The sequence below is a fragment of the Perca fluviatilis genome, chromosome 7 (assembly GCF_010015445.1).
Source record: "Perca fluviatilis chromosome 7, GENO_Pfluv_1.0, whole genome shotgun sequence".
Lineage (NCBI taxonomy): Eukaryota > Metazoa > Chordata > Actinopteri > Perciformes > Percidae > Perca > Perca fluviatilis.
In genome coordinates, this window is record NC_053118.1 from 12,624,775 (window position 1) to 12,639,948 (window position 15,174).

Here is a 15,174-nt window from a genome sequence, read left to right on the forward strand (position 1 = left end):
GATATCTTTGGACAGGTCTGTGCAGACATAATCGTCTGAGCTGGCGTGTTTCCTCCAAACCCTCCACCACGGACCCAAATCTCTCCACCCCTTGCCTGACAGCTCTTCGTCCTGGCCAAAACCGGTTTGTCAGGCATCATATCAGATTTCACTGTTGTCAACTTCCACTTTTCTACAAGGTAAGAGAGGAGGGCGCCCGGCAGTTAGCATGGCAGTTTGGGATGAGACAGGGGAGAGATAGAGACAATAAGAGGGAGACAAGTGAAAGGGAGAGCAAGTCACATGTTAACGTTCAGACACCAAAACACACACACATTCAGTGACGGAGAAAAAAAAAAAACTTACTTGTTGTTCCCGGAGCACTTGTTATCTGTGAAGGCAAAGTAGGATGGGTTACTGAGGTTACACACACACACAGACACACACACACACACACACACACACAGACACACACACGTCAATACACATTTATTATGTATTTATTGTGATTCTTATGTTGGCTTAGCTCTGAGACTTTGGGAATTTGAAAATACATTAAAATGCTTTCATGGGTTTACAATACTGTTGTATTCATCTGTGTGGTTTCAGAACTTACGAAGTAAAACGCCTAATCCTCCAGCAAACAACAAGCCGGCAATTACCAGGCCTCCGATTCGTAGCTTTTCATAATCTGTTAAACAATGGTAAAAGTTAAGATTAATTAATCAGTTCCAAAGCAAACACATCGTAAAATGAATTGAAGAATCAACTGACATTCGATCCATGCTTTATGTAAATATTTTACACGACAGATGTTTGCAGTGGTTGCTTTTGCCTGTAGTCTAAGTGAATACATGATACTCTGTTCTAGTTTTTTTTTTAATAATCCACACAAAGAGTGAGACGTTAGGTCGTATAGTGCACATTATAATAATCAGGAGATAAAAAAATGTCTGTACTTACTGTAAACAAATGGATCTGCAGACCAAACACAAGAGGAGGAGGAGAAACCAGAAAGGGGGGCAAAGACAAAAAACAATGACATGACCCCCTTCAACTCGCTTTAATGGATGATTCAAAAGTGTGACCTTTTACTCCAAAATAGTACAGTGAATGTATAAGGTGGTGTAACAGCACATTGGTTCATGTTTCTAGGTTTACATTTGTCATTTACAGTCACGATAAATTTGAATTTGGCCATTGTAATGGAGATAAAAGTTAATGGATTTAATTTCTTGCTGAACCAGTTTCTCAACAACAGAACTAGACTATTGGTGAAAGTAGAGTTTTGGCCTTACTTGCTTCAGTTTCCATGAAAAGGGTGAAGAGCACTGCAAGAAAGTCAGACAAATGAAATGTTAATTTTGTTGAGTGGAAATTGTCTTTAATGCATACAGTCAGTGGCCCTACAGAGTTTTTAAGAAATATGGTCATTTTTCTTTTAAAATCAAGTTCAGTGTTTGAGGATGTCAGGGTCATGAAATGCTCATGAATTCCCTTTATTTACCTGCCAAAACAGCCACAATACTAAGATGTTCCATCTTCAACACGACTAAGAGTCAGATAGAAAGAAAAGAAACAAATACAGACACAGGGAGAGAGAAAAAAAAAGAGAGAACATGATTGAATATTTTTTTCCCATCACTTTCCCTTTGTTTCTCACACATTTACACACACACATGCCTACGAGCAACCAAGCACACACTTCTCCCTCTCCCCAGGAAGAATGTCCTTGTTGTGTGGAGGTCAGTGTCTCACCAGCAGGGATGCATTCTGGGTGTTTGGAGAGTAAACAGTGGATCATTTTTTGCCTAGGAGCGAAACCCAGCATGTTTCCAGACAACTTTCCTGCAACCTCCACTCTCCCTGCGTCGGCCCAAACACTATCATGTGCTTTACTGGATCGAAAGATATTTCTTTCTCTCTCTTTCAGCTTCAACTGAGCAGTTGAATGTATTACCGACTTTAAACATGTCACGTCTTATGTGGCATCCAACATAACAGCTTTCCAGAGACATGAATGAGTTTTATATAATGTGTATTTCAAAATCGATGCATATGCATTAACATATTCATAGTCACAACAAGCGTTTGTTAAATTGTCAAATGTCAATACAGATCAACAGTTAACAGTTTAAAAAGCATAAAATTTAACTTTTGGTGGACCTACTGTACAGTATGCCCTCCCTAACTAACTGCCTAAAAAAAATATATGTTTTTGCAGACATTTAAAATATATATTAGGTGTATGAAAAAAGTTTGCATGCAACAGGACTTTTCAGCAACCGTAACCTCTAACTGATCTTTGAGCCTCCATGGAGGTTAGATTCTCTGTATTTTGGAAATTCAGTTGTGCCTTTCCTCTCTTTTTGCTCTGCTTGTCTCTGACTCAAACTACTTTTCCATTCTCAGATGTTTTTTTTTTTTTCTTTTCTTTTTTTTAACCATCCCAGACTGTTATTTAAACTTTGGATAGCAAAACAAGTTTTTCTGCATTCAGCTTCTTGCAGAGATATAGAGTTTTTCACCAGATTTTTATTTTTATTTTTTTTAAAGAACTGGACATCAAATAAAGCCAAAGACAATGCAGCGACTCCTTATGGTGCTGCTATTGTCACTTTTCTTCAATCATGGCCTCTGTCCTCTGTTTAAAAAATGGTGTTGCAGCTATCAGTTAGCAGCCAAGGTCAAACTGTGGACAGGCCTTTGTCTTCTGAGTCCCATATCTTCCAGATCTCAGATGACACAGCAGAATAGATGCTTCTCACTGATGTTCTGTCAACAGGCCCTGCCTCTTTCTTTTGTTAACCAAATCGCTGCAGCGCTGAACTAACATGTCTTTAAATCCTAATCCAATTTGATCAACAACAAAAAAAGTTCTGTAAATATAAAGCAATATGCTGCTTTTGTTAAGTCAAGAAAAACCACATGATGTCATGAAATGACAAACAAAAGCTCCACATGCAGGTAACCCCCCATAAAATTCACTTCTCATCAAAAGCCTGTTTGCTATTTAATGTTTTATCATTTTTCTCAAAATCTCCAGTACAATTTAAAAGCTCATCTGTCATTAAATTCCTCAAATGGCCTCTACCTACCCCATGTATTTCAGTCTATCTATGATAGTGAGAAACCCTCTGTTTTTATACTAAAACCTTCAGCATAAATAATAATTACACAAGAATCACAACCCTTACGATCAACTTTTTCACAGAAAGGCCAACCTGACCCCTAACCCTGACTCCCATCCTGCCTCGCTCCACCATACCTGTGCTTACCTGAGCTGAGCTGATGGTTCAGGAGCAGAGAAGTGTTTGAGAATGTTCCAAGACACCTGCCTGAAAGTGTGCACTTTCTATTTTATCTGCATAAGTAGCACCTGCTCCTCCTCTTTGTTTGGGATGTAAACTTTGGTGTGTGCAGCGTGTCAACGGTGTGACGGACATGCATACAGTAGACCAGTATTCATGTTATTCCATAAACATCAGCATGTGTGCACGTGCATCATGGAGTGAAAGTAATTTGCTTCAGAGGGGCCATTTTTATTTATAGTTACTGTAATACACTGTACACTTACTATTCTTAATCTTACACTGAGACACAGATTCAAATGTTCATATTAATCTTTAACATAAGATTTGTTTACACTGCCTGTGATTCAGCAGCAAGACTGCTTTGACACACCGGTGACAGTCAATGAAGCCTTCACACTGTGTCAAAGTATCAAAGTGGCCAAATCAGAAGGGATATCAGTCATGGAAAATATATGGGGAAAAACTATGAGATGATAACTTCACAAATACAACAAAAGTAACTTTAGTTTTTCTTCTTTTTCATGTTTAGTCTTAAGTTTCAGATGAGACAAAGAATTGTGTGTGCGTGTGTGTGTGTGTGTGTGTGTGTGCGCGTGTGTGTGCGTGTGTGTGTGTCTTGTGTTGCTTTGCCTGCATCCCAGTTATCTACCACTGCTCCTCTCTCTGTGAAATAGATTGCACTGTGTTGGTCTTATGGTTGACAGGCATTTACATCTTTTCTAATCCTGGGCAGGAGGGAGAGATTTTCACTTAACTCAGGATTGATTCAAACTCACAACCTTGCCTAAATTGGCAGCTCACTCAATTCAATTCACTTTAATGACCACAATTGGAATTTGTTTCTGGTAAAACATGTTTTTTTTTCTTCTTTTTTTCTTTTTATAGTTGTGTCAGGGGACTGGCAAAGTAACATTTCATTGCATGGTGTAAGCTGTCTTTACTGTGCATATCATAATAAACATCTTGAATTATAAATATTATATATTATAATAGAAATATTGTATCTTGGTGGGCATCTGTGTAGATCTGTTGGTGTTTCCACTATATACTTCTGCATGTGTGCAGAAGTATGTGAGTGTATGTGTATGTGTCACAGTGATGATCGACGACTATTTATACCTTTTCCTGTCACACACTGACAAAGCCGTGGCATGCATCAGCCTCTCAAAAATGATAATACTGTGAGGACAGAGAAGATAGAGAATGACAGAAACACAAAGTGACATACTGTAATTCAAAGTGTGTGGTTGAATGTGTGTGTGTAAATGATAATACATAAATTTGACAGCAGATAGAGTGGCAACTGGTGATGACAAAAGCAAAAAAAAAAAAAAGAGAGAGAGAGAGAGAGGGAGAATAAGAACAAGAACAAGAACAATAAGAAGTATATAAGAATTCATTTTATGGCCTTAATCTTGGTTTTTATCCAGTTTAAAATTAAGTCTAATATGCAATATGGAAAGAGTGAAGGGCTCTATTGGCACACTGTATCTGTGTGTTGTCTCTGGTGTCTGTCTGTATAAAGAAGGTCACTGTGAGAATTAGAGGAGCTCGAGAATATAAACAGCTTGCTGCCACTTAAAAGCGCTACTGCGGTGACTTGCTGCTATAGACGGTAGGTGGCAGCAGAATGCTTGAATCCTGTTGAAAGCTTGGTTGACAGGATTTTAGGATCTAAGAATAATACACCCTCCGACCAAAAAGTGGCTTGCAATGGCAGCGTGGCGCTGTCCGTATTTCCGTTCGTTAGTGAAGCAACTGCAGGACCAAGTTTATGACTTACAGTAACTTCGGTGAAAACTGTGGCCAAAATATGAGATGTTTGTGTCTTGTTACGTCTGTAGTGAATGAAACTCACAAGACTTTCTTTTGTTCAACCTTATATTTTTCTTATTTATTCAGCTGTGGAACCGGATGAACGGTAAGAAGAGATTTATTGTGTATCTGTGTTATGCTTTAGCAGTAGGGCTATCGTTACAACAACTATCGTAAAAATGATTAAAATAGTTGGCAATAAATGTTTGTCATCGATTAGCTGGGTCAATGTTAAGATGCGTCATACACGTTCCTGGCTAGCGCTAGCTAGCTAGCTTGCATACGCGGAATAAGACATGTTTAGGCGACCAAAATGTTACAATTAGCTTTGATGAAGTGAAACCATACAGTGAGAGTGTCAAATTTCGAACAAAAAAAAAACACGACAACACCCAAAAACAAGTTCACAGCTATCTAAATGTACAAAGTGTGTTAGGATAATTATTTATCAAAGAATAGACAGAAACACTGAAGTTCTTCTCAAAGTTCATTTTTACTTGCGCAAGCAAGGAGCCAGTTTACAGCACTCATTTCAAAGTACAGAAAGTGACTAACAAATCCTTTTAACACCAGCTTTTTTATGATTAAAATGAAGTCATAATACAAAGTCGATGTTATCTCTGGTCAGGCAGGGCATCTCCTCCGCCTGCTCTGCCCTCCCGAGCATCCTGTGCTTTTCACAAGGTCAGTCAGTAGTGTCTCCCACTTATCTCGTGAGAGCGCAAACAGTATTTTGTCTTCGTTGTTACCATGTAAACAGTTTAATAGTTAATATTAACAGAAAATTAAGAGTAGTCATCATTTTCTAACACAGTGCCATGGCTAGCATTGCCAAGCCTCTGTCAATCACAAGGTAGTCTCGCTTTGCCAGACCTTCCCTTACCGCGGCGCTGTGGAGGAGGGTCTGGCGAGTCCACGCAGCATTCCGGAATGGGAGAAAAACGTGCTCTGGTTTATTGGCATTTCTTTAAACCAGTCACAATCGCCTTGGGCGGTGCTAAGCACCGGGAAAAGCCGCAGTGGCTCTGCAAAATAGCCTCGGGAAGGAACTTGTTTTGGTGGAACGTGTACATTCAAAAGTTGTTTTAGTCGTGCAACAGAAAACTCAGATTGGACAGATAGTCTAGCTAGCTGTCTGAATTTACCCTGCAGAGATCTGAGAAAAGCTTAACCACAGTCCTCATAAATCCACCGGAGTTTAAAATGCCAACACAAAGGAAGCCCAATGCAACGATATCCGGCCTGAATGTTATCTGATCTTATGAATTTCTCGTCGGCAACGGAGCAATCCCGGAAATGGAACGTCAAGGCTATAGACTAATCACAAGGTAGCCACGCCCTAAAGCATACCCCACTTTATCGTCTATTTTACTCTAAATAGGACCATAATTTACAAAATGAACATCATGAGTGTATTGAAAACACCAATACAATCTTGCTATTCTGCTTTTGTCTATTTTTATCTTTAAATACAAGTTCATTTAGACTTGCAGAGTAAAAAATATAGCAGACAAAGATCTGATTTTACAAGTGCTGACAGAATAGACTCCGTATGGTTGTGCCGGTTTAGACAGAAATGGAGGTCTTGACTCAATGGTCCACCATGACTGTGGGGAAAATAGGTTAGGTGTAGGTCAGTTAAAAAGATTCTAAAACTTGTAAAGTATCGTCGGCTCTACTGCTCAACTTGTCACTATATAGCTTTAATTGTATTAGGTGAATCTCTGTTTCCTCAGGTGTTGAGTAAATTAAACTGATTTGATTCATTATCAAAGGTTATCTTTAAATCACATACTATACAACAGAGGTTATCAGTGGACACACACACACATGCACACACACACACACACACACACACACACACACACACACACACACACACACACACACACACACACACACACACACACACACACACGGCAACACACATGCGTCTCTGTTATGGTGGTATTTAAGATGTTTGTTCATAAACAGTAAATGTTCAAGAACATTTTAGCTTAGTGAGTGAGATCCAGTCATCAGATTAAAGATCTCCACTTAGATTTGAAAAGATCCTATAGGAATTACGTAAATCAAGTCATAAGTCAAAGATAGTAATTCTTACTGTAATATATGCTTGCTTGCATAGTCATTTTTGGAAACTATTAAAAACTTACTGGTGGAACCTCATGACAAGAGTGTTGTGTATTTAGACAGGTTTAGAAGATATGGGGCTTTTCCCCCCCAAACGGAGCTCAGAAATGCCGAATGAGACGTGACTCCACTGACTTCTACTGTAAATACACCACACCATTTAATCTTTTGTCTCGCAAATACCAATTGTGCGCAATCCTACTGTAAAGTGGTCGCTGTAAGACTTCATCTTCAGTTGTGAAGAACATGAAGAAATCAGAAAAAAGAATCTGACAGGAACTTATCAGGAGTGAACCGAGGTGTAGCTGAGCAGCTGAGTCAACACGCTCCATACTGCCTCTGTTGTGTCAACTAAAAGACGGCGGCAGAATTCTCTCCTGCTGATTGCTCTGTGTGTCTCTGTGTGTGTGTGTGTGTGTGTGTGTGTGTGTGTGTGTTTGTGTGTGTGTGTGTGTCGCTAGCTGTCCATGCCTATCTTTCAGGTGTCACAACACACAGTCAGGGGAATGAAGACCACAGTCAAAGCAGTCTACATCTGTTCTAAATAGGGATTCTTCACAATAGCCATGTGAGACGCTGTGTTTGAGTTGTAAAACAGCATTATTTCAGTGAATTTGGGGGAGGTGTGCAAGACCATAGGTTTGAGTGGATGGTATAGTGTCACAAATTAGCTGGGGGTTTGAAGCAAGTAAAAATTGGGGGTAATTTCCTCCCACTTATATTTTAATCACCTGCAGTAGCTAATAACTTTGTGCCAAATACTGCCAATAAAACAACAGGAAGACAGAAGGATAAAGGACAGCGACACTAAAAAACTGTGGAGGTCTTGTTCCTGACACAAGCAGACATGTATGGAGTTCACCACCAGGAGGAAACAAGGCACACACAAAAATGCATCACTGCTCCATGCATGTGTCTCTAAGCTTTTATCTACTCTTCCACATGGTCTACCTAACAAGTGCTCCTGCAAAATAACCAAACATCTATATAATGAAGCAGCAGCGGTGTAAAATCATTATGCTGCAGCAGCACACTGTTGGTGATAATGAAGAGGACACTCAGGTTCTAAAGGGGATACAGAAATAAACCTACAACTGCTGAATTAAAGCACAATGTATCAGTCCATATTTGAAATACCAACTGCCAGGCAACAAACTGTGAGAACCAATTGTATGCTGCTGGCTCTGGCTAAACAGGAAGGGCAGTTGTTACAGTGTGAGTGTTTCCAACGTAGGCAACTAACTTGCAATTTAAAACTCTGTGCATAGGTGAATTAGTGTAGTAATTTGCAGCGTGACTACATGTAGACGCAGTTTGTCATGTCACTGCAGATATGCAGGGAAGAGATGGCGGAGCCTTTCGGTTCTTGATTGGTTTTGACGGGCCTGGATTCAACAAAGTCATGCAAAACTGAGGATGGTGTATATTGCACCTTTTCAAATCAGTTTTTGTTCTGACATCATGAAACGTTAACATTGTGTACAGGGTCAATAGGCAACAAGAAAATGAGAACAAGCAATAAACAAGTGCATAATACAGAAATGTTATCATCAAAACATCTGAAGAAATTAAAAGACAGAATACAGCATAAAAACCAACCCCTGAGCATACTTTGTGTAACTGTAGAACTACGAGCTACTGTACTTTGTCTCATGCAAAGTACAGTAGCTTGTGAGAAGCAACATCAAGCAACGGCTTTCTGTCTCCTTTTACTCCTTTGTTACTATTGTGGTAATATCATCTTCTGTTTCTTTTCCCTCTGAAAGTACAAAGACACCACACATTACTTATCCATTTGCAGTTTGTAGTCAATGCATTCACCGGTTTATTGAAGCTGTGTACTTACTGAACCACTTCTGGAGGGTCTCAGATCTCCGCAGCACGATACACAATAAACCAAACACCAACAGGATGCCAAAGAAGCCCCCAATGACACAGGCAATGAGAGTGACGAAGCTTGCACTGTTACCTGGGAGAGGAGATTTAAGACTTTTTTTTTTTTATCTAAAATTCTTAAATGGAATGGCCAGCTTGTGCAAAATCTAATCTAAGTCAGTCAACTACCTCTTAGAGAGCACTCTTGTTGTGCTTCTCGAATATATTAAATGAATAACAATGATTTAAACATGTATTTATGCTGTGATAAACGTGGTGCGAAAATATAAATTTTGAATTGTAATAGAAGAGTCTTCACCATAAACATGTAGGACGGCAGCAGGTGCATCAGGATTCTTTGACTGCTGACATACGACTCGTGTGCCGTTGTCGGAGAAAGAAGTTCCCTTGAGGGTCCACACGGCCAACGACTCTTCTGTCTTCATAAGACAACTTCCATAGAGAGCCTGAGGAGAGCGACAGGGACGGGAAGGAAGAGGGGTTCAGATGAGAGGGAAGAATAAGATATTGAAAAGAATATAAACATGATGTGAGCTGGGGAAATGTTCTAGCCACTCTTAAAAGAGAGAGAGAGAGAGAGAGAGATATATTTGACTCTTAAGAAGAGAAGAAAGTGAGGATAAAGTGAGGCATTGGAGTAAATATAGTCTCGCATTGCCAGACTTTCCTTAACAGCGCTGTGGAGGAGGGTCTGGCGAGTCCACACAGCATTCCAGGATGGGAGAAAAATGTGCGCTGGTTTATTGGCATGTCTTTAAACCAATCACAATCATCATGGGCGGCGCTTAGTGCCAGAGGGAGCAACAGCGCATCTGCAAAATAGCCTCGGGAAGGAACTTGTTTGGGTGGAACATGTACATTCAAAGGTTGTTTTAGTCATGCAACAGAGAACTCAGATTCGACATATAGTCTAGCTAGCTGTCTGGATTTACCCAGTGTTGTGCCTGAACGCGTTCATATTTTGGGTGAACGTGAACTGAACGTACTGTATTACTGCCTGATGAACGTTAAGGCCTTTTTATAGTTGTGCGTCGGCTCCACGCAGAGCTCTCGCCGTAGCCTTAAAAAGTGGCCTGATGTTTATACTTGTGCGCTGGTGTGTGCGTCGAGCTGCGTGTGTGTGTGTGGGGAGTGTGTGGTAGAGAGAAGTGAGAGAGTGCCGGCGATTACCTTCGGAGCTCGGAGCGAGTAGCGACTCTAGAGTCATAGTGAGAGAAACAAAGTGTCTCCTCTGTGCTTTCTGACTACAGTGGGAAATATGTAGCAGGAGAAGTTAACCCTCTCCTTGATTTCATGTTGTTCATGGAGAATAAGAACCAGGAAATGAGTCGGGAGAAATGCAACGCTACCAAGCCACGGCCGAGCTACGTGCATCGCTGCGACGTGTAGTTAAATTTTTCGAGAGGTGCACGTCAGGCTACGGCGTAGGGTCCGGCGTAGACGCAGAGGGGTCTGCGTCTACGCCGGACCCTGCGCCGTCAATTTGACGCACAACTGTAAAATGGCCTTTACTGTGAACTCGTTCATTCTGGTGTCTGTGAACGCCACGCTCTCTCAGTTTAACTTCGTTCAATAGGGTGCCAGATTTCTATAGAGCCTTCCAGGCGAAAACCCGGCTAAAACACACCGCAAACAGACCTTAATATGTAGCGGAAAAAACAGCCAATCTGGCAACACCAGCCACCAGTGTCGCACCGCCGCATGTGTCATCAAAACAAAAAGCAGCAAGGAGGCGACGAAGCAGCAAGGAGGCGTCGTATGATCATTTAAACGAGTTTTAAGGTTAAAGGTCGGTGAGGATGGAAAAATCGTACATTTCTGTGCAAACTTTGCCCGCCGGCTTTCAAATAGAAAATCCGCACTTCAGTCACATCCACAGCAAACCTGAAACGGCACATTGAACTGAAGCAACATATGGAAAAAAAAGTATGAACTGAACTAGTTAATTTTTAAATTTGTGAACTGAACATTGAACTAGTTCATGTAGAAAGTGAACTTTCCCAACACTGGATTTACCCTGCAGAGATCTGAGGAGCAGTTAACCGTAGTCCTCAGAAATCCACCAAGGTTTAAAATACCAACACAAAGAAAGCGGAAGGTCACGGACAGACATCAGGCCGAAATGAAAGACATCCAGCGGAATTTCCGGTGGCACCTGAACAATCCCTGAGGTGGAAGGTCGTGGATATAAATACAGAACCAGGCGGTGACCAGCTCACCTGGGCGATACCTTCCACAGCCATGGGGCATGTGAGGCTGTAGTTGCCGTGACTCCCGTAGAAGGTGAATGTGAAGTTTGGAGAAGCTTTGGGCACTCCGCAGCGAAACACTGCAGTTTGTCCCACAGCCACCGTGACGTCAGCTGGCCGTGTGCGGTAACTGAGAGCTGCAGGGTTCGATGCTGAAGTGGTGATGGCAGTAGTGGTTTGAGCTGAAACAGTGATGACCAATTGGAAATATTTGGATAAAATCAAAAATAATTAAAACAATGTATATTATATAGGCTACAGATGTAAAACTGCACTACTAAATCACTTTCCATTTAACAAATCAAATACATGTTGATGATCACGAAAGGAAGCATTGGAATTCAACTTGTTTAGACTGCTATGGTTCTTTTTTCACACCACATAAGCAGGCAGCATGAGAGAGATCACACATCGTGGCCTGATATTACGAGTTGAGCTGTTTTTCTATGCAAAAACAAATATCCACCCATCCTTGTTGTTTGTCACTAAGAGAAACTTAGTACTGCCCGCATCTTAGATAAGACCTAAAGCAAAGTCCCTCCACTGCCGTCATAAACATTTGAATATTCTAATGACAAGAAATCCTGTTTCCCCGGAAGATTTTCTCGGAAGGGTGGAAAGATTTGTGATTCACAAAATCCTCCAGTGACTCCATTAAGTTTGTTTTTTTTGTCACAAACTGCAAATCATTAGCCACGGGTTTAACCAGGTCTGTGGATGTTTAGACTGTATTAATTTTATAGGAGTAAGAACTGGAAACTTTAATCCTGGATTGTGGTTAGTTACCTGAGGAGGGTGCGGTGATTTGGAGCACGGCCAGTAGGAGCAAGCAGATATGAAAAACCCTTCTCTTCTTCCACATCTCTCCTTGACCCCTCTCCTCCATTTCCCCCCACTCAGTCTCTTTTATTCCACTAATCTGCAAACATTTAAACAATTTAACTTTACTTTTCAACAACAATTTAGGAATAAAATTCACGTAACCAGTGCAAGACTGCTTGTGTTTTTCTTTCAGATTAAATGTGATGTGACTGACTGTGAAAGTTTACATGATGACTACTATTACCTGAGGGCAGGAAAACAATCAAAAGATACAATAAGTCACTGCTTTATGTGAAAAGGCTGCCAGTAGTTTAGGACCCATCAACGTGATTTAAGAAAAAAAAACTATTATCGTCTATAAAAATTGTTTAAACCAAAGTTTTTTTAAATTTAGGATTTCATTAGGAATAAGTTATGTTGACTTTTATAGATAGACAAATCAAAAATGTAGAATTTTACATTTCAAAACAATCATTTATATACACTTTTATCTTTTCATTTTATATACACTCACTTTCTTTTTTACTGAGCTTTTGTCATCCGTCATTATTGGTTTTCATATGCAATTTCTTTTTAAATAAGTATAATCACTTTGTGACCCATGACCATGAATGTCCCCACATCTGACAAGGCTTCTGTTAATATGAGAAATGAAAAGATTCATAACACTAACCGCAAAATTAAGTGAAAATTATCCCCAGCAGGTCTGCAGGCAGCTTCCTTATTCGAAAAATCTGAAACAGCTTCTTTTTTTAAAATAATCCTTTATTGTTGAGATGAACTTCTCAGAAGAAACCTCTAAACTGTTAGTCTGACATACTGTGTCTCAATAAGTACGTCAATGTCTCCACATAATGTTGAGTCTCTCTTCGCCTCTCTCCGTCTCACTCCATCTTCCTGTTCTAAACCAGTTTTTTCTTTGTGTGTGTGTGTGTGTGTGTGTGTGTGGGGGGGGTGTTGAAACAACAAGACACCTGAAGGAACATGGACATTTCCTTGATGGTGCATTTCTGCGGAAGAGAAACAAACAGGTTGAGCAGGGCCAGGCTGAGCCAAAAATAGCTGATGGAAGTAATACACACACACACACACACACACACACACACACTGTTCAACAGCATTGGCCGGCTCATTCGCTTGCCTCAAAAGTTAAATTATGTAAAATAACATTCCACAGGCAACTTTATGATACAAGATTAGACAAGCAAAACTTCTCTATAACAAGTTTGATAGTAAAACATCTGCAATCATACAGCTGGTTGAGAAAATGCCAAGAGACGAGGTCATGTGGGCTGTCTGTTCAGATTAAACTGTAAACTAGGATGGACATCACTGTCATTGCAGCAGAAATGGCATTACTTTTCACCGCATACTTGCTTATTTATGCACTTGTTGTTTGTTTGAATGCCCTGTGCCAATTATGTAATTATATGTGTGCTGTTTATTGTTAGACATTGAGACAATGGATTCTACAAAGTTGAAAGAGGAAGAGTACATTTAGGCTCTTCTTCCTGCTTGATAACAAAACTGAGGGCCAGATCTACGTACATTTGCGAAAGTAGCATTATCAGCGCCATGGGCAACCCGCAGTAATGCTGCGTTCATAGACATCGGAAAAACATTTTTCCGAGTGAAAACGTCACCATTCATATCACTTCCTCCGGGAATCAGAGGTGGGAATCTTGGGCTGGATTTTGCCAACCGAGTTTCCCAGTTGGTGACGCGTTGTTGACAACTGACGTTTGATGTAGGCAACTTTGGTTCACTGAAAATATTTCAATGACAATAAACTGTTTATTGTGGACAAACGCCTCTGCCAAGAAACATACACAGACATAACATGTTTCAAATTATTCATAAATAGGCCTATGTATAAAAAACAACACATTTTCCGTGTCCTTTCCCGTTGGTTGTCCTGCAGATAACACAAACAAACACCTGTCCATGTGCTGTTTGGATGCTCGTATAAGAAAACAGCAGCAAATCTTTTGTTATTGTGGCCTCCATGTTTTCACACACCTGATGCTCGAGGCTACGACCAACAGTTGGTGGCAGTCATGCAACAAGTTGTTATGCCAAACGCTAATATAACAGAAGAAGAAGAACACGCATCCCGACTATGTGAACGCTGCCAGTCGGAAAAACAACGTAACCACAGGGGCAGTCCCTGTTATTCCCAGGTGGCATGAACGCAGCAAGAGTGCACACCTTGATAAATCAGCTTACGTCGTATTTACCAAACCTGCAGTTCATCGGGTAATCAGCGCCTTTCTCCGCCCACTATACCGTAAATTGCGCGCATTTAAAAGCGCAATTGAATGGGCGATGTCAAAGAAATCCTGCTTGTGGGGAAATGTATGTATTGACTAATGCGCTGTAGCAAAGCGCTAAGTACTTGTGCTATGATACGACTGAGTGCAGACTGCGATATTCCCACTGCTGATGCTATGACTGTTTGAAATGATCCTGATGCCAATATTTGTAATGTAGCGGGGAGTTTAACAACTGCTGGAATGGAATGTGAACGCTGAGTCGGAGATTCAATGTCATCTTTGATTTCTTCCAGTAACTGTAATATTGTATGGCTGCTTAATCTGTAACGCTTAATGATTTCGTTTTCACTCAACTGAAAAAGTGTGATCCTTTGGGGCAAAAATCCTTTCAGCTCGTCTCCTTGGCCTATGTCTTCGTCTTGCTTGGATTACTGCTGCCATTTCACCAGGAGGCATATGCGAGGAAACCCGCTTGCACCTGGATTACACCTGCTTTTAAGAGGCGGAGAATTTTCACCGCAAAATAGAGGCACGCTTTCACAGGCGGTTTTTGTACATACCGCACAATACATAATTACGTAGGCGCACTTTACGCTTCCCCTCCCATCTCTTTATGGGAAACTCCCACTTTCCCCTTCACCCTCCCATGAATGCATACGCAGGACACGGAAAAGCGCAATTTGCCATTTTCAG

General features: G+C 40.7%; 1 protein-coding gene across 1 annotated transcript; it reads right to left on the bottom strand.

Moving 5' to 3' along the window:
* Positions 1–8,658: 8,658 nt before the first annotated feature.
* LOC120561577 lies at positions 8,659–13,113 on the bottom strand. Its single transcript, XM_039804713.1, has 6 exons — positions 12,882–13,113; positions 12,173–12,305; positions 11,357–11,568; positions 9,436–9,583; positions 9,088–9,210; positions 8,659–9,000 (listed from the first exon to the last, which is right to left on the bottom strand). The coding sequence occupies exons 2-6, from the start codon at positions 12,270–12,272 to the stop codon at positions 8,951–8,953; spliced, it is 633 nt and encodes a 210-aa protein (XP_039660647.1). The 5' UTR covers positions 12,273–12,305; positions 12,882–13,113; the 3' UTR covers positions 8,659–8,950.
* Between the last annotated feature and the right edge of the window lie 2,061 nt (positions 13,114–15,174).